This window comes from Sphaeramia orbicularis, chromosome 18, assembly GCF_902148855.1.
Source record: "Sphaeramia orbicularis chromosome 18, fSphaOr1.1, whole genome shotgun sequence".
NCBI lineage: Eukaryota > Metazoa > Chordata > Actinopteri > Kurtiformes > Apogonidae > Sphaeramia > Sphaeramia orbicularis.
In genome coordinates this window covers 31,486,635-31,507,654 of record NC_043974.1, presented here as the reverse complement: position 1 = coordinate 31,507,654, position 21,020 = coordinate 31,486,635, and the positions used below count along the sequence as shown (strand labels likewise).

The window sequence follows — 21,020 nt, the reverse complement described above, 5'->3', positions numbered from 1 at the left end:
TCGATGTAAAAATCCTATATGGGTTTTATGTCTATGACTTTGTCGAAACATTAGAGACAGTGGTCACTTATTTATGCCCTGTTTGCTCTAATAAGGATATTTTTTCCCCCTCTGTATTTAAATTAAAATCTGTTCACATGAGCTTTGGTGCAAAAATGGTACAACCCACTGCAAATGCTGAGGCTAACCACAGTTTCTGACAGACATTAAACTGTGTACACTGTAGACCAGGGGTGTCAGTCATATTAGTTCTGAGGCCACATTCAGCCCAATTTGATCTCAGGTGGGTTGGACCTGTGAAATAATCTAAAAAATAGCCTAGAAATAATGACAACTCTAAATGTATGTCTTTGTTTCAGTGCAAAAAAGTTAAATTAAATCACGAAAATCTTTACATTTACAAACTATCCTTTCACAAAATAAGTGAATAACCTGAATGACACGAACCAAAAACTTCAGAGATCTTAGGTCCTAGAGCATCTTCAGTTTTAGACATGATGATGCAAGAACTAAATAATGGAAAGGAGACCACGTTCACAAATTGCATGTGTTACCAGAAATATAACCAATCTTCACAAAACAATGCCGGCACACTGCTCTTGTTTCGTCCACTTGTCTCCCTCCGTTGACATAACTGACGGAATTAGAAATACTCCCAAATCGGAGACCTTAGAGAAGATGGAGGGTTTTCCGACTCTGGCTTTGTACCTGTGACACTGCTCTGAGCTGACATACTGGTTCACCTTCAGCGTGTGTATGGTGCGTGGACCGCTTAGACGTCCATCTAACAGTGGTTCCCGAGATTTTTTCGCTCATGACCACGTTTTCACATCACAAATTTCTGGCGACCCCAGACATTCAAAACAGAGACTTTTTTTTGATAAAATGATTATTTTTTTGATCATGTAATAGTTTTCTATACTATGTTGCAAATAAACATTAACTTTAGATGACATTTAGTCTATATAATGTATATTATTATAATACATATATATATATATATATATAAAGTGAGAATGTTATTTTCCTTGGTCAGGATATGTACAGTCAGTCCAGCTTGTATTTACAAGGCTGACAATTAATACTGAACAAACAATAACTTAAACTATGGGCACATGGTCACATGATCAGGTCAATCAACAGATGCCCTCTCAGATATTATAGCCTGCATTTTATTTGGAGTTGATTTTTATGAGGAAAAGTGAGTGGTGTTTTAATTACACGGAAATATATACTGAATCATTAGAAAAAAACAAAACAAAAAAAAACTATTGTATTAAAAATAAATAAATGAATGAATGAAATTTCAGGTGACCCAAAGGTTAAAAAACACTGATGTAGGATATCAAATATTGCACATGGGTTCTGCTTACGGCCCCCCTGCTCGTACTGTGTGCATTCCACTTTTAGGCTCATGTGGAAACTTAAGGCGAGTGTTTGTGTTCTTCACATAGGCTACATGTATTCATCCAGTACATATCGTATTGAAGGTTTGGCACAAACAAGTGTACCGTTACACCCCTACTGAATAACTACTACTACAACTCCTCTTCATGTCTTGAAAAACACTCTGATTCACAAATAAGTTTATTCATTATTCTTGAAACTAAAACTACATCTCCAGGAATGTACTGTCTCCTGTTCTGTAAATATGTGCTTTTATTTCATTTGACTTAAAGTGAAATTATGCACTACATTAGCAAGAAAATATTAACTTGAAAACCACAGGATATAAAATAACTTTGTGACCACTTGGTGCCTAAAAGGCCCACAGAGATGAAGGGTCTAATTAGTGTCTTTCACCAATATTTCTGGGGCAACATACTATTCCATAAGAATATGAAACGGAGCTGACGAATGTATTTCTTTTATTTAATAGTGGATAAAGGCATTCGGTAACTGCTGTATTCCAACGTGGCAGAGGAGGCTACCTGCAGAGACTGAGTAAAACCATTTTTTACACTCTTTCTTCTTTATGTAAGGGATTCTCTAAGTCTGTGGCTTCTGGGGTGCAGAGAAGAAAAAGAATGGATGAAAGCGAGTGGGAGGGAGGGAGGACTCCCCGCTGATAGAGCAGCGCTAATTAAGAGTGGATGGTGTTTGAGTGTCAGACGAACATAACGCCGCATCACAGAGGAGGATATGGAGAAACGCCAATACACACAGATGTGAGTGCACGCATTAGTCGCCTCCTTCACACTGTTTCTACTCTAGATCTCACGCACAGATCGACAACAACTGATATTTCTCTTATTGTAGTCTCCTTCATCCTATACTGTCTTAAAGGTCTGCGGCTAAAATACCATTTAATGTATTCATGATAACAGGTAGAGAAAAGGACAGGTTTGTCTGTTAAGTGTGGTACAGAAAGAATGAAAAACAAGTGAGGAAACACTGCATGATGGCTCAGGTTGAGTATGGCTGTATTGCTATATGGGTGCTTTGATGAAACTGGTCCTAAAAACAGGGCATGGGGCTGAAAATTCAAACCAGATGTAGACTAATGTTATGAAGCAACTTTAGGTCTATTTTAAAAATAAATATTTACTGACATAAAAGAGAAACTATTTTTCAGATAAAACACATTTTTATATTATTTTTATCCAAAATTCGCATGTAACAGTGAAAAAGACACGAAAATTACGTGCTGCTATTTTTCCAAATATCTTTTTATTCTCTCACACGTACATTTTGGAAATCGGACTAATTATGCAAGGTAGAGTGTTTCTAAAAAATGACCGCTGCAAAATCACTTGCGATTTATTTGTGTTAAAATGGGCAGGTTCCGCATGTAACACAAGTGGACTTGATGAGTTATACGTGAAACCTGGAATGAGACTGAGATTCATAAAAAACCCATGTCTGGATTAGAAAAACCACTAGAATCGACAAATTTAACACAGTGTCTTTATTTATAGTGGGATATAAAACCATTTACAGCCATGTTTTCCCAGATCAAATGCACTGACACCTAGGTAGCTTTTCCTGTCCCAGTTTTGGTCCCATTTTTAGCCCCAATATTTTATTAAAAATTCATTAATTTTGGGATGGCTCAGAGCAAGAGTAGAATTTTTTTTGCATTTATCTGAGGTCATCATTAGGGACATCCTGGAGGGAAATATGTCTAAATTTCTCTTTTATTATTGGGTCTAAAAAACCTGGCAAAATGCCAGGTAGCAAAATAAACCCAGTTTCATAGAAGCACTCATATACTGGTGCTAAAACAATACTTCTAAGACGGTATTGATGCCTAAACAGTGAAAGCATCTTATCTACTGGCCACAGTGTATTATGGGTATGATTTTAGGATTTAATTATAAAAACTCTGCTGGAAAACAGCTTGAACATTAAAAGAATGGTGTCAATTTTCTTGACGACTTGATAAATTTAACATCGACCTGTGTAGAAATTGATGATTTTAGCAACTACAAATGCTGTCGGGTCCGATCAAAAGAAAGTGAACATCAACATGAAAAAGTTAATTTGCACACATCATTTATCACGTGGGCTAATTTTTTAGCTAAAGATCTCTATTTTATGGAACTGTTATCCTTTTAAAAAAAAAAACATATCTTATTGATTGTACTTTTTACACCATTGCCATAGCTCGAATCCAAAAATTATATCTGAAACATTTGAAAATGTACTCAATCTGTTGATTAAATAGATGATTGTTTAGTTTCACGTATTAGATTTTTGTTATTTTGTAAATATTATTGATATTTATGAGTTTGAACATTTGTGAGTTGCTTAAAAGGCCCTGTCCACATGTTACCACAGAAATACCAATTTTTAATTTTCAAGTTACTTACATTCAGATATTTGAGTGAAACTTTCAGAAAGCAATGATCTTTTGATACATTTTGGGTGATGCATACCATGGTAAAGAGTCGTCCACGTGTTACTATGGCAACCTATCCACGTGTTACCACATTCTCATGTCAGTAAAACAGAGACTTTTCAATATTTTACTCCAAAATTTATTTTCAGCATAGTTAAACATAATATCTAAAAGGTTTTGTCCTACTTGATATCAATTTCTATCAAGAACCACATGTTTTGAATGTTTGCGTAAAGCTTAAAAAATTGTGTTACCGAACCGTAATTTGACATTTTTCACCTAAAAATTTTATCTCCCCACATTTTGTTAAACATAATGCAAAAGTGCTTATAAATACCTACTCAAATATGTATAATATAAGTTACTCTGCTTATATGACAGAGACTGCTGAACACGAAATGTGTCCACATGTTACCGCTTGATGGGACTCTGTAGTGAAAGAATGGAAAGGATGTTTATCTAAAAACAGGAAAATAAGGAAAATACTCCTATTTTAAAGAAGGCTCGGCAAAGTATGGAATTACTCAATTGTCTTTTGGTGAAACTGCAAAAACATCTGTCATTATTTACTTTAAATATGTTTCTCCATTTATCCCCCAACTTTATTTTATTCTTACATATTCTTATCTTTTAAATTGTCCAACCCTATGTTTTCTGGCACATTATTACTGCTATTTGATAACGTGAAGTATATAATTTTGATTAAAAAAAAAAATTGTTTCAATCAGTCTAGAGTTTGTGTAGCCAGAAAAAAAAAAGTGAATCTTCCACAAGACTGAAACAGATCAAGTATTAATCTTTTGACCATATCACCCAGCTGTTTTTTGAGTACACATTTCTGATACTTCTTTTCCAAAAACATGGAACCTGTACTGTTTTGTGGTTTACAAATATTTTGACCAAAAATAAATTGGTTCAGACCTCCTACTCTAGTTTCCCAGCTGAAACTGAGAGACTGTAGGTCTCCCTTGGCCATGTAAACCTGTACGGTCTTGTCATATTCTAAAGTTTGGAAATAGGATAGAGATAAAAACAACAATGTTGAAGAAGTCTGATAAAAAAGAACTGCTGTAAAAAAAAAAAAAAAAAAAAAACAGCATGTGGTGGTGATTTAGCATCTACTGACTTCGAGGAAAAAAGCACAAAGAAGCAAGAAAGAGTAGCAAATAGTGGCTTGGGTTTTTATTTTATCTGCATCTTATCTGGTACCAGACCTGTATTTAACGGAGGGCTTTGTTTCTAATTTCCTCTGTTTATTAAGAAGAAATGATCCTATTTAGCCTCATTTTGAGCCACACTCATTCATGTTTCATCAATTACTGCATGTTGGTTTTTGTAATAACTCAACACTTCTTTAACCATTTCAGAAAGACCCAGTACTACTTTTGTGGCAGTTCTCAAATTATTTTTTCTTTCTATTTACCCTCTCTTAAGTGATCTATCACCATTTATTATAATATTATCCACTGTATTTTGATTTTTTTCAATGAAAATCAGGTGTTTTCCTATATTTAATTTACTGATCATGTACTTCAATCATCACGCTGAGATCACATCTGAGGGTTATTATAGAAAAAACAAAGAAAACTCAAAAAGAAGTGACTTTTTCAGTAAAATATACCATTAAATGAACAACCAAGTGTCTCCATTCACTGTCATTGATTAAATCCATGGGTTTTACTGGTGAATCAATATTATTGAAGATGACGGTGTTTCTGCGTTCATTACGGAGCCTCTGAACGTCCAGATGGCTCATGTCTGATGACCATGAAAAGATGACAAACTGTATTTTACACCAATTATTTACATGTATTGATAGGATTAGTGGATCAATAGGTATAGAACAGTTTACAGCAGTAAATAATTTTGGTCACCGGTGTATATTTGGTCTTTATGAGTTAAACACCCTCTGGTGTTCCAGTGAATAGAGACTGATCATTTCTTAACAGGGCTTTTATTGTATAAGTGTTGCCTTCCTGTGGTAACTGGATGCTTCTAAAGAAAACAGTTTGACAACCATATTAAAGTGAACCTGAAACACTGGACAATACTAGATAGAGATAGCTGTCACTCACGTTGACACACACTTGCCTGTCATTGAACATGCTCGTAATATTACAGTGATCCCATGAGCAGATCAGGTACAGGCTAAAACAGGGGGGTCAAACATACAGCACACCAAAGGCTGTAATCCAGCCTGTGGGATGAATTTGTCAAATGCAGAAATTACACTGGAATGTTAACAATCAAGGATGCTAAAATCATTTTAGTTCAGGGGCCACATACAGACCAATTTGATCTAAAGTGGGTCAAACCAGTAAAATACTATCATAATAACCGATAAATAATGACAACTCCAAATTTTTCGTTTTAGTGTAAAAAAGTACAATTACATGAACAAAAAATGTGAATAACCCAGACAAATATGAACATGAAATGTTTTAAATAAGTAAAATTTTAACAATATTCTGTCTGTTACTAAATGTTTTGTGTATTTGTAGATCCACTGTGATCTGGCATAATACTATTAAAATTGCTCTTATTTTTTCTCGACAAATTTGAGGTTGTTCATGTTATTCAAAATTTTAAAGGACAGTTTGGATGTGTAAACATTTTCATAATGTAATTGAACTTTTTTCACTGTTATTATATTACCCTTCTGACCCACTTGAGATCATATTAGGCTGTATGTGGGCACTGAACTGAGATGAGTTGAACACCCCTGATCTAAAGGGACCGGATGCTGTTTGATCCTGTTATTAGGCTGATTATGTAAAAATACCTGCAGCCTGTAATGATCTGCACAGAAAACTCATACAAGAAGTCTGACGTGGACCTGATGCAGTTAAAAAAAGCAAATGAAGAAGACAGGAAAACGTCCTGGTAAGCTAGCATTAGTTAACTCTGTGTATTCATATATTTGTTGTACAGCCAGCATGTCTGTTTGTGCCACCTTGGGGCCCTTTAGGCTCTCGTAGTTCACCCGCTTTTGTCCAAATATAGTCACTTACGACATCAAAAATCCCACATGACAACTGTAAAATCACAAACAGGCTCCAAAACCTATGGATAATGTCACAGTTCCTCTGTCCACATACATACAGTCTATGGATGGTTTCATACTGGTCGTACGAGCTTAGGGGGGCATAAAAAAAAAATAAAAAGTAAAAATAAATCTTTTGGCCCCATCATTTCAATGCTGCAAACCATATAACACTGTGCAGGCATGGATCAATACACTGCATACAATAGATTTCAGGATTTTATCTTTTGTATTTTAATAGTAAAACACATATTCAAAAAATATATAGTATTATTTTGGGGCCAGAGGTGCATTTACTAGCACCAGTTGGACCAAGCCATATCATGAAAAAAAGGGAAGGGAGGCACAGCTCAGCAGCTGACTGGATTTTATTAAATTTTTTGAAATATCTTTAACTTACTGCTTACTATAACTTCCTGTGAGACAGAAGTTTCATTCATTATGTAGTGAAATATTAAAGATATTTAGATATCACTCTCAGGGATGCACAAGGTCAGATTTGTACTTAAATTAAATATTAATAAATTAAATATTAAAAATCTGTTGATAGATTGCAATACCAGCCCACAATCTCACTTATTTAGTTATTCATAAACAAATTAAGAAGGATTCAAGTTGCAGTATTCACTAAAAAGTGTCAAAAACTTGTGTCACACTAACTCATGCCATTACCTGGTTAATTTCTAAAAACATGAGCAGGCTGGTCTTTTTATAGATTGGTCAGCCCATTTACTGCCTCTGTCTGAGTCTAGGTTCTCTTAATCACTACCAGCATCTCTCCCCTCCAAAAAACCCAAACTGTCTAATTGTACCTCTGAGATCATTAAACCTTCATCTTACTTGGACTAATATGAAGTAAAGAGCAAAGAGGTCACATGACAATTAATATAATACCTTTAGGTTGTCCTTGGTTCCCAGTTTCTTCAGTAGAGTCTCTGCTTTCTCGAGGATCTGATCAGTCACATTATCCTAATGAAGATGAGGAAAACAAGACAGAAAAAAAAAAAATATCTGAGTTGGAGGCTTAATTGGACACACTTGGAAAACCACCACTACTCTTTGAAATGCAAAACATCAAGGAGGGAGGAGGGAGACAGGAATTAAGACTTTTGGGTTTGCTGAGCCACAGACATAGGAGTAAAAAAAAAAAAAAAAAAAAGTCCCAAGTTAGCTTGGTTTCTGGCAAGTTTTTCCCTCTTTTGACGTTTCTGTTTTATTAAATAGTGTGAAATAATTGAAATCATGACAGCGCAGAGTGAACATGAAACAAAGATTCATGAGTTACACAGCATTTGCCTAATTATCTAATACACCGATCAGTTTTAAGCAGCACAAATACACTAAGTGTTCATACACCGATAAAGATGCGAGTATTTCCAGAAATGCCAGAGCACCTGTTCTAGTGAGGTGAGGAGATGAAAACAGCAGACAGACGCTAAAGTGGACAGGTTGCGTTTAAAATCCGTACTGCTCCGCTCGTGCTTCATGTGAAATGAAGCTTGGGATGAAACTTTGAGATGACAGGCATGTGGTTTCCAAAGTGTCGTGTTGATGCCGTGCTGTTCACCCCGGCCATAAGAGCGCTGAGCACATTACACGTGTGATATAAATGCAAATGGACCTCCTGTTGGACGCCTTCATCATGGGGCTACTGCAGAGGAGGGAGGGTGGATGTGGCGTGGAATGAGGAGATGTTGGCAGGGGGAAAAGTGTGGGTGACGATAGGGGGGAGAGAAGGGGGGTGGGGGTGGGAAAATAAAAGAAGAAATATCAAGAGAGACATCGGAAGAATGTAAGCGTGTGCTCAGGTGCAAGTGTCGGCCTGAACTGAAAGAGCAAAATGTACAAGAGTCTGGAAGGAAACAGAAAAGCTACTGATACTGAAAAGATCACACCATGTCTGCATAGTTTCCGTCCCACAATTCTTCACTCAGCCAACCCTACGCCACATTGTGACACTTCATAAATCTACAGGCATTTTAAGAAAATATTCCCAGCGTCTTGTGCCTCGTTACAGATCCGGTCCGCTTCTTTAGTACAACAAAATGTTTACACATCATTTCAGTAACTCAGCAGGAACTCTTCATCTCTTTCCATATCACAGTGTGAAAGAGGAGGGGAAAAATAACGCCCCCATCTCCACTGACAGGACTATTTGTGTTAAATAACATCCCCTCTGTTCCAAGTCATTACCTATTCATACAGCGGGCTGAGAACAAGACTCCTGCTCTCGTCCGTAAAGCGTCTCCCCGCCAAAGCAAAGCAATTTTTTACATATGCGTTTTACTTCGATTTGGTTTTTCCTGCGCCAGCGGCGTCAGCCAGCGCCAATAGGCAGCCTCTGTGAGGATTAGAGGAGGCTGAGAAGTGGGCCAGCAGCTGCCTGGGTCTAATCCTTGACAAACCCCTCCCTGCTCAAGGACAATGACAACGCAGGTTTGGCCGGTGGACCTGCCAAGGCCACGGCTAACCATGCAGCAATAAAGACACTCCAGTGTGTGCTGAGTTTTCTGGTTGGTATTCCACAGTGGCCTGCACACTTCTGTTAATATTATACCTGTGTGTGTGTGTGTGTGTGTGTGCAAGAAGAAACAACCACAGCATCAAATCGGAGTCAGTGTGGACATATCTATAAGGCAAGTAGGTTACACTTTCACTGATGGAGCGTTTCTACTTTGTGGAACTGGCTCGACTCGACTTGGGTACCAGATACTATTCCTGGAGACCGTTTCCATTACAGGATACTACCGACTTTACAGTACCTGGTTGTCATAGCAATGTGGTACGCTACTTCCATGTCATCTGCTCACAGAGTCGCTGATAAACTTGCTCGTTGTGTGTTGTCTCATCAAGCTCATGCTGAATTTTTATGTCGGCCACCAAAGACTGAATCTCCTGCCTGAATGGTGTAGTTCTGCAGGTTGTAATCATGTGGATTAACTTACCACTGTTTTTACTGTAAACTTCCGCATCTGTTTTTTGTAAAATGGCGGGTCACGTAGACAACTCTCTGACCAATCAGTGGTCTGCAGTGTTTACACGTCACATTTTAGTATCTGGTCCCCAATCTTGGAACCTCAGCGGAGATGATACCAAAAAACTAGTACCGGGTACCAGATTCCAGGTCCTTTTTCGTAATGGAAACGCAAAAAGGCCAAGTCAAGTTGAGTCGAGACCACATAGTGGAAACACGGCATTTTTCTCAAAAACCTCTCCACTCAAGCCATTTTCAGGCCGACAGAACCATGCCAGTCCCGGTTCCCACACCTTATCTTGAAAAGGCCGACGTGTTCACACTGGAAATCAGAACTTTCTGGAACTGGAAATTTGGTTTCCGATGGGCACCAAGTAAAACTTGGCTTTTCTAAGCGAACCATGACCAATCATAAGCGGAAAAATAAACAAACCAAGAAAACGTGTGTGGAAAATGGCCGAGAAACTGAGTTGTAATGTTCTGCGTTACATCAAATAAAAACCATGTTTTGAGAGTTCTGTTTCATCTTTATTGCCGCTTTCACTTGCAGACATGTAGTTTTTCTCCTCCAACCTGTCCCATCATGCATCAGTTCTACATGTACGGTAAGTGTTGAGGGACAAAACAGTAGCAATGAGACATCTCCCTTTTTTTCGGTAGCGAAGCAACTCCCTCTGTCGATGACACATTATGGGTTCGCATAATGGTATGAACGTAGGCCATTCACAGGCAAGCACTTCGGTTCCAAGTGTAACTTGTGCGGGAATCGGCTCTGATACTGGGCTGGCCGGTCTGAAAACAGCATCAGTAAACAAGGGAGGGAGAACAGTGGTCAAGCAAGCAATGGAATGAATGGAGAGAGCAAGTGGCACCAGTGGAACCAGATCTTGCATTTTAAAAAAACAGCTTGTGACCTAAACTACGTTGGACTTTAAAAATGTTGTCAAACTGTTGTTATTATTTTGTGTCATTGCTAAACTATTGTCTGTTTTTTATGTTTTAATTTATTGTTATCACTGATCCTTGAACCTGTTTTTATTATGGTATGGTGTGTGCTGCTTGACCTCTCGGCCAGGTCACCCTCGAAAAAGAGATCTCAACCTCCATGGGATTTTATCTGGTTAAAATAAAACTATGGGAAAAACAAAACAAACCTGTGGAACAGAAAAATAAAATATTTCCTCAAGTTATATTCTAAAGATTCCACACATTCTTCAAAGGTTTTAGCTCTCTTCAGAAAATACTGTACTACTTTAGACTTTTGATCCACAAGTATTTCATGAAGATTACTAGTACTGAATTAAATAGGGAACCACAATTATGGCCAAAAAGACACAGATTGTCATTAAATGTCTTTGAAACCAATGTAATGTTTCAATTGTTCTTCAGTGTACCTCAGTAATACGAAAAAATATATATTTTGGCTGCGAGTGTACATTTACATCACCTAATGCTATCATCATTGCATTCTATCAGCGCGTCTGAAGCATTTTCAGCTCGATACCTAAAAGACAAATACCATTTCTGTGTCACTCAAATTTACAAAAGTCATGCATTACAAACATGGGAATTATTTTTAGAGTATTTCTGAATTATTGTGTCTTTTACCTAATTATTGTATTTCACATCATTTTCATCTCTGTGTCTTTTAGGTCATTTTTGTCATTTTTCCTTGTTGCATATTTTTCTCACTGTTGTCTTTGTTTTCATCTTGTTATGTCTTCTACATCTGAGGCCTCTTCTCTATATTTCTCGTGGGTTCTGAGGTCAACATTTAATAAATACACACAGAGAACTCTCTTCTTCCTTAAAATAAATCTGCATTTCATCTCATACTGATGTATTCTAATCAGACAGTTGACAACCCAATAAAAACAGCTCTGTAACTCATTTTGGGTCCCGGCCTTCAGTTTGGGAATGGCAGCGTTACAAGATTTGCCTGCCAACTAGCCTGCTCATTACTTTATACATTATGCAAAGTTGATACCAAGCACAACTGTATATGTTAACATTAAGGGGCAGAAACTGCAGCTTGAAAGTAAAGCAATGCAAATATGTCTGAAAGTGTAATACGACTGATGGATGCCAAAAAAATGAAAAATAAAAAACCTCTCTGGCTTGTATGGACTACCATTAAACTTCTCTCAAGAAATTCAGATAAAGATGAACTATATGGATAATCAGGGAGGAATTCAGTAAATACTAAATACTTTATTTAGCCCCTCTGTATTAATAGGCAATTAATTTACAAAAACACCAAAACATTTCTCAGTTTTAGGGCTAATATTAGGATTTAATGTTGGGTTTTATGTGCTTAACTGGGCAACATCAGCTAACATTAGCATTGTTCTGTTACTGCACTGTGCAGACAAATTAGCAGGCTATTATATCAGATAGCTCGCTAATTAGCACGCTTACATATGCAAAGATGGCATCACTTTTATCAAACACAGTTGCTGAAATTACATGGCGGTGTTTAACATAAACGTGGTCAGTTTCAGTTAGCAATAGCTTTAGGTTGAGTTTCCTTCACTGACACTTTTTTTGCACTTCCAAATTTTTCCAGCTGCTGCTAACAGCTAATTAACATCGTTATACATTACATGAAGATGGCATTACATGTTAAGATTAAGCAAGAAACTAAAATTACCTGGTTATGTTTAACATATTTGCAATGAGTCCTGTGTTTTCAGTACGTTAGCAGTAGCATTAGCTTGGTGAATTTCACCTATCGCCATTCATGCTGTCAAGGGACGATTTGAGTCTCCAGACGATGTGAGTCGCGCATGCGTAGAAGTATTTATCTCTGTCGGCCATCTTTTACGACCTGGCTAGGACAAATGACTCGCTGTGGTACCGAGATTACCCTCCATCGCTTAGTTTCCCCCAGATTTAGATCAAAACGTTTGTTAGCTGGATAGGCTGTCAGCTGTGAAATAAACCCAAAGTAAGCATATAAATTGACTCTTGAAATCACTTTTGATCGCTAGAAAGATACTCCTTGAGGGTAAAGTCCAGTCTATGTACTTTTACATAATTTGACTCCTACAACAATAATATGTCCTTGCGAGGTTGCCGTAGTGAGTCGTAAAACTTGGCCAACAGAGATAAATGTGCATATGGAGGATTCTGTTGGGTTTCTGTAAATTGGCTTAAAGTCTGGTTTTGACCAACTCTATATATAAAGTGTCATGAGATAACTTTTTTGTGATCTGGCGCTATATAAATAAAATTTGATTGATTGAGTGATTTGATTGGTTTTCCCCTGTAAGTCGCTTTGGAAAAAAGCGTCTGCCAAATGCATAAACATAAACATATGTAACTCATATCATCTGGAGACTCAAATCATCCCTTGACACATGCTTCACCAGCTTTATCCTCTTGCCCAAATATGGTCACTTCTGGATTCAAAAACCAACATGGTGACATCCAAGATGCAAACTGAAGGCATCAGAAAGGTAATCTACTAGCCAGGGCGTCATTGCAGCTTTACTGTGAGAACTTTGCAGGAAGAAATTCACAGATGGATACAATAAAGGCATATTCCTCTGAGTTGTTAAAAAAAAAAAAAAAACATTGTATGATGCAAAAACAGTTCAACACCACCACCAACATAAACAGCACCTACATTATACACTCTGCTATTTGAGATTTGTTTTGGCTTAATTATAAAGTTCTCAGCCGGTGGACCTTCTTGTTCTTATTGTTCCCGTCATCTCTTGCAGCACAACCTGTTAGACACAGGAAATGCAATTAAATCCAATTTTAAAGCACACTTCCCGGTCTGGGCAGGTGGCTCAGAGTGCAAAAATACACACTCTCTTCCCGTTCCCATCTCACATCAGAATGCCTGCAGAACAGCAGAGAGCCAGACATTTCCCAAGGACGGTGTAGCACTTTAATAACAAGGAATGCAGAGCAGAGATGGCTAATGCCCGGCCATTAGGGTTACATCATCACCGCTGTACGAATTAAAGTCACATTAGCGTCCAGATCCAAGAGACAGAAGAGGGAGTCTGGGTAGGGATGAGAGCGGAGACGCCTCAGGGCAAAGCAATGTGCTGATCTCAAAGCTGCTAGAACGTCCAGAACTTGAAATGTTAATGAGAGAGTGTGTGTATGCAAAACAGAGGCTGTGAGGGAGAAACGAAGTGGGGACAAGGTGGTGGATAATGTATGACGCTAAAAGACAGGTGATGAATAAAAGGAAAAAAGACTCCCTAGTTAGAAAACCTAGGTAAGGTCTTGATCTGCCACGTGCCTCCAGAACTGAATCAGCCCTCCTTGATGGCGACACTGCAAGTTTGTGAACTTGACTGGAGTAATGAAAGGCTGTTCTTCCAAAAGATTTTTCCTTATTTGATGCTTGAAGATGGCAGTGGAGAAAAAAACCCGGTTCAGACCACCGATTTATGAGGAGACAGCTTCATTTTACAACATTTGCTGCTTTTCCACTGACAGTATGTGTCCCACTCTGCATGGCTTTTTGGGCATTTTCACAGTGAGAGGCTAGGGACCATGAGGTGCGATAAGATATTCCTAGTATCATCTTTAGTTCCTTCTGAAATCATGCAGATTACAATCCAAAATCATCACTGCATGTGTGTCATCATGTTCCAAGTTCTGTCTTCATAAACCAACCACAGACTTTATTCTAAACCAAATTCCCATCTGAAAAAAAAATGCCAATATAATTTTGTATTTCAAACATTATTTACTTAAATTAACCCTTTCATGCATAGTGGTCACTACAGTGGACAGCTATTCTACAGCTGTTCTCTTGTATATTCATGGATTTTGTTGTTTTAGTTTCATATCAGCTAACACACTGGATGCTTATGCATCATCCCATACAATGCAATTGATAACATTACAGTAACTTTGCTGTTCTAGATAAACCTGATCTAACATGTTTGAGTGTAAATCAATTGCTTGTTATTGTTATTAGACTGTAATTAAAAACAAAATGTTTTGTTTTGTTTTTTTTGCATATTATCTCCATGAAGTGAGTAATGACCAGTATTAGAGTATGTTAAAATATGAGAAAAGATCAGATTAGCAGCATTAAAATGTTTTTATTTCATAGTTTTCACACAGAATACCGGTAAATGTACATGTTTCTTTGCTTCAAAAATTAAACGCATGGTGTCCAGTTTAGTGGACATTTTTGCAACTCCATGAAAAATAGCTTCATAGAAAAATTCAATTGCATTTTTTTAATGCCTAAAGAGGAATAAAAACAATCAGGAAAAAAAAGCTTGACTAAGGTTCTCATAATTTATGCAAGAAAGGGTTAAAGGTTTAAGTTTGATGTCTCCTCATGGCTGAAGATAACATTACAATAGTTTATGCTGCACCACTATGATGAACAGCCATGCTAAGGGAGTCCTATACCTACAGTGGAATGCATGTCCTGGTGTCAAAAGTCAAGTTGAATAAAGTGGCGGCAAGTTGAGTTGATGGCATTAGTTAATGGTGTCGCCTGCAATTCGACACTTATGGAAAAACCAGGTGCATTTCCATTAAAGTTTTATGTTCCTTTAGGTAGCTGCGTTTTGCTTTTCCACATGAGTTAATGCACACTATATTGTAAGAAAAAGTTCTAGTGTTGTGTTTAACATTTAAGTTGTGGGTGACCAGCTTGTACATTCCTGTTGTCACTCCCAAAAAGTGTTCAAACATGGTTGGGTAGTACAACAGATAATAATACAAAGGTTTTCTTCAGTCTCATCTCAGTAAAATCAGCACCACATTAAAAGTAGTTGCATCTTACAGCTGGTCTCATTATGAATCTTTGGTGTGGACAGTACCTAAATGGGAGCTTCTACGAAACTGGTCCCTAAAAACAAGACAACGGGGCTAAAACTTCACACCAGATGTAGACTAATGTTATGAAGCAAATTTGGAAGCACTTTGGGTCTATTTGAAAAATAAACATTTACTGAGAAACTATTTTTCAGATATATTTTATTATATTATATTTTATACAAAAGTCTGCATGTAACACGGTAAAAAGGACATGAAAATATGTCTTTTTTCTCTCACAGGTACATTTTGGGAATCAAACTAATTATACAAGGCAGAGTGTTTCACAAAAATGTCCGCTGTTGCAAAATTGCTAACAATTTATTTGTGTTTAAATGGGCAGGTTTTGTGTGTAACGCAAGTGGACACAATGGGTTACACACGAAACCTGGAATGAGACTGCCGATTCATGAAAAACCCACATGTCTGGATTTGAAAAACCACTAGGATCTTCACATTTAACAAAGTGTCTTTATTTATAGCAGTATATAAGATCATTTTAAGCCATGTGTTCCAATTCAAATACACTAACACTAAGGCAGCTTTTCTTGTCCAAATTTTGGTACTATTTTTGGCCCCAATATTTTATTAAAAATGTATTAACCCATAAAGACCCAGTGTGACTGCTGTGGTAGTTCCCATATGAATTTTTCTCTCTACTTAACCTTTCTTAAGTGATTTATTGCCATTTAATGCAATATTATACTCTGTATTTTATGCTTTTTTAGTGAAAAACAGGTACTTTCTTATATTTTATTCACTGATTAAGAAGATGTTCATAAAAGCTTAGATTAAAGGTGGAAAGTTGTTATATCAGAAAAAAAATGAAGAAAAGGTGAGTTTTTCAGCAAATATATCATCAGCTGAACATAAACTAAGTGTCCATCCACCGTCATTGATCAAACTCTACAGGTTTTATTGGTGAATCAATGTTGTAGAAGATGACGTTGTTTCCAAGTTCACTAAGGAGCCTCTGAACGTCCAAATGGGTCATATCTGATGACCATGAAAAGATAATAAACTGTATTTCAAACCAATTATTTACATGGATTGATAGGATTAGTGGATCAGAAGGTATTAAACAGTGTAGATCAGTAGATGGTTTTGGTCGACAGTGGATGTTTGGGTCTTCATGGGTTAATTTTGGGATGGCTCAGAGCAAGAGTAGAATTTTTTTTGCATTTATCTGAGGTCATCATTAGGTACATCCTGGAGGGAAATATGTCTAAACTTGTTTTTTATTATCGGGTCTAAAAAGCTGGAAAAGTCCCAGATACCAAAATGAACCCAGTTTCATAGAAGCACCCATACATACAGTATATCATTTTTGTCTCTAAAAGTCTTAATAAGAGATGTAGTTCATGATGTTGACGTAACAGATGAGGTAATCTACTAGTTTAATTCTTGGTTCCCTCCTTACTTTATTTTATTTATTATATATCACAACCATATGAAACATGTTCCTATGTTGAATTAAAGTCTAGATGTTACCATTGTTGGAAAAATTCAGTATAATGTACGTACACACATACAAGTGACCTCTTGTGCTCTATCGATGGAGGAACCGTCTTCATGTACTATATCAAGTTTTTGCTTTAAACTGCCACCCATCTGTAGGTGAGGTGTTTAAATAGAAATAAAAGCCAGAGGTTTGTAGGTTTGTATGAGTGTCCGTGTGTTTGTTCATGTTCTCTCAGTTCAGTGCAGACCCACATTCCTACATTTATTCAAAGCAAAGCACAACCGTTGCCAGTTGCCATGGACACTCCACAAAATACATTTTAGGAATTTAACTGCCTCTCTCCTGAGCTTTCTTTCTTCTTTTTCAATCATTCAAGGATTCAGCGTGGATCCATAAGTCCATTACAAATAACCACCTGTATCCAAGATACAAAGCTATCTGAACAAAGAACTCCATGGTCCAATTAGGAGAGGTGCTGTCAGAAATGGACCGGTTGAACTGCAGGCTTGACAGGAGAATAATGGTATCTGAACAACTTCTTCAAGCAGCGAAGCAGTCCAAACTTTCAATATTGGACAAGAAATTCCAAAATGCAGTGCTATGAAAGTCAAAATGATGATGAATTGCAGGTTTATTCAACAGCAGGCAGTAGAGAGAGGGCACAGAATGAGAAAAGAGGGAATGGTTCACAGTCTGGGCTTTAACTACTCAACGGGGGGCAAAGGTTTTGATGACTGGATTGAGATCTTAGGTTCATTTCGGAGTTTTGTGGTCAGTGACACAGGCGTTTCTAAAGCTTGCTTGCAAATGAACTAATTCTAAGGCTTCAGGTGCTTTTATAGATGCCTCCAGGCTGTACAACCTTCAACTCCCAACAACAATAGATCAACTTTTCCCACTCGAGTCTGACTTGGTGAATGCCGATATCTATAACCTACCTGAAGTGAGCTGAATAGGTCTTTTAGATCCCTGAATGCAGCTTCGATTTCTGCCTCTGTCAGACGAACTTGGGAGTTGACTGCTCCGACGGAGATGCCTCCATACCTGTAGTGGCGTTAAAAAAATAAATAAAAAAAAAAGAAGAAGAAAGGGAGCAAAGTTCAAGTACGGGTAAAGAAACATGAGTAATACCATGGATATGCACACCCACACATTTTCACACTGATTCACACACAACTTACAGTATAAAACATGTGAAATATGTCATAAAAGCACGATAAAACACTCGCAGCACTATAATAACCCATCATATTTGCTTGCTTTAAATGCATTCATGCAGTAAAATGACAGGTTAAAGGAGACATATCTAAAAGTAATACAGCTAGATTTGGCAAAGTCTGACAAGCACATAACATGTAGAGATGAAAATGGTAGCACAGTGGGAAGGATTTTTATTCTTTTATTCACATTAGTCTCTTCAAACCCTCTCAAAGTAGAAGTAACCAAGGCAGCAATTTGTGTGACCAAAGCTTCTGAAAAAGGTCTTTAAAAAATTCTACCATGTTCATGAATGTGCCGCAGTGATATGGAGGACGGTATCCATCTTTCCCCTTTAATAGCTGCAGCAAGATCAAAGAATCACATAATGCTAATTTTTTTAAACCCTCCCGAAACTAAAAGTGACAGTTAAGTACCTTGTTTTACCCTGGTGCTCAAAAGTCTTGACCAAGAAATCTGTCATGTTCCTTCCAGTTAAATTCAGCAGCGTGTCTGTTGTGTTCTGGATTCTCTGTACAAAAAAAAACAAAAAACAAAGAAAGCAAGAGTGAAAGCTCCACTTTTACATTCAAGGTATTAATTACAAGTGTAAATGCCAACTAAACACAATACTTTACTTGAGCATTTTTATTTTAAGCTACTTTACACTTGCGCAGCCACACATGTCAAACTAACTGTTAAATTCACCAGTGTGTCTGTTGTGGTCTGGATTCCAGTATTTACTACATCATATATTAATTTAGAGTTGTTTTAACATACAAGTACAAAATCAGACTAAACACAGTGGATATTAGTACTTCACTTGCATATGGTGTTGATTCATATTCTTTGTTATGTATACATATATAAAGTCACAAAGCTTTATACAATGACAGGATAAGGAAAATTTTATTGATAACAACACTGGAGCAAACTGCAGAGACATGGCAATCCATTATGTTGTTTTTCTTTTGAGGTTTGTATTTCTTTATTTTGTTGTCTTCCTTCTGTGTGTCCATATCTGCTACATATACTTAAAAAAGAAACAATAAAAAGAAAGTGTTAAAAAAAAGTCGCAAAGCTGAAAGTAAAATAGTTTTTTTTCTAAGTTTGCAGATTGATTTTTAGAGATGCATGATTCCCACAGTACAAACATATGATGATTATATAGAGTACAATGAATTGCTGTAGGTTAAATTACCAACTAGAAAAGCACTCTGAGAGCACAGACCCCCCCTGATCACCACCAAAGTTTAATCATTTATTCCTTGTGCCAGTATCAACATTTCCTGAAAATTTCATCAAAATCCTTCCATAACTTTTTGAGTTATCTTGCTAACAGACAGACCAACCCGGGGGTAATAATGCATAAAGCAGTTCGATTAAGCTCAACCGTAAACTTCTACAGCAGCTAAATGAACAAAAAAATCATCATATATGGCAGTGAAACCCTGACAGAGACCATTTTACCTTTATTTTACATGTAAAGACACATAAGGCTTTTCAAGCAGCAATTATCGTGTTTGTCTGGCGCAACATCATGAAGTGGAAACCACAAACGCAACTGCTCACTCAGCCGTAAAAACTCAGCCAGTCGAGGCAAAATCAACAAAAGTTAAAAACAAGAACATTTCGCAGGTGAATCACACACAGTGCTATGAAACATACTCTTTAAAGCCAGATCATAATAGTCAATTAAAGCTGGCTATGGGAAGCCTGGCTGAAATGTAGACCCCCGCCGAAGCTACGAAAGTTGTGTGTAATGTCAAAGGACCCTAATTAGATGCCCTTCTGTGGATAAATGGCTACATTCAAACATCCAATTAAGAAAGGGTGCGACACACTGCTACGAATCCACTCAGCATGTGTGGACGGATACTTTCCAGCACACACCCACTCACAGCAACGCCACGCTGCAGAAGCACTGCCTATTAAGAGAGGTAACACTATGCTAATTAGCAGAGTGATCCTTGATAAAGACTCACAGAGACCCCTGCCTGCAATGTAATTTACCAACGTACCCCCTGGTTGCACTGGTTATCTACCCCTGTGTACAAAACAGCTTGATGTGCAGGCTTTGAGTCTGTTTGGTGTGTTGTTTAATCGATTAACCTTGTCAATTACAGTTGTGTGGCTAGGAATTTGTACTTCTTATAAACCCCTGTGGATAAGGAGAGGATGTAAAGTACCACCTGGGAAGGGAAATTGATATCTTGTGAATAAACCATTTCATTCATGGGTCAAGTACTCCCTTTGGCTAAATATACAAGCACAACTGAAAAGCATATCATTGTTTGATGTGTCTTAAGTAATCTTCCCCTCATCATAACTCTGTGACTTGCATCCGTCTTACAGTTATGCATAATTAAGTATGCGGCCACTGGTGGGTCGCCACTAGATGTAACTGAGCTATTAGAACTTATGTTTATTGAATAAAACATGTCTTCTTTGTAACAGGGAGCTCAAATGTACGTAGCTGCAGTTAAAAGGTTAAAACAGTGGTTCCCAACCTTTTTTGGCTCGTGACCCTGTTTTAACATCACAAATTTCTGGCGACCCCAGACATTCAAAACGGAGACATTTTTTTCTCTAAAATTAATTTGTTTTTGATCATGTAATAGTTTGCTATACTATGTTGCAAATAAATGTTAATTTTAGTTGACATTTAGTCTATATAATGTATATTATGGACGGAGGT

General features: G+C 37.3%; 1 protein-coding gene across 1 annotated transcript in view; it reads right to left on the bottom strand.

Annotated features, from left to right (window-relative positions):
- The window catches only part of LOC115438332 (phospholipid-transporting ATPase ABCA1), a 419,337-nt gene that overhangs the window by 123,323 nt on the left and 274,994 nt on the right, over positions 1 to 21,020 (bottom strand). The window contains exons 33-35 of the mRNA XM_030161907.1: positions 18,760 to 18,854; positions 18,064 to 18,169; positions 7,779 to 7,853 (exon numbers count right to left, since the gene is read on the bottom strand). Coding sequence (XP_030017767.1) covers positions 7,779 to 7,853; positions 18,064 to 18,169; positions 18,760 to 18,854 — 276 coding nt within the window. The remainder of the gene's footprint in view (positions 1 to 7,778; positions 7,854 to 18,063; positions 18,170 to 18,759; positions 18,855 to 21,020) is intronic.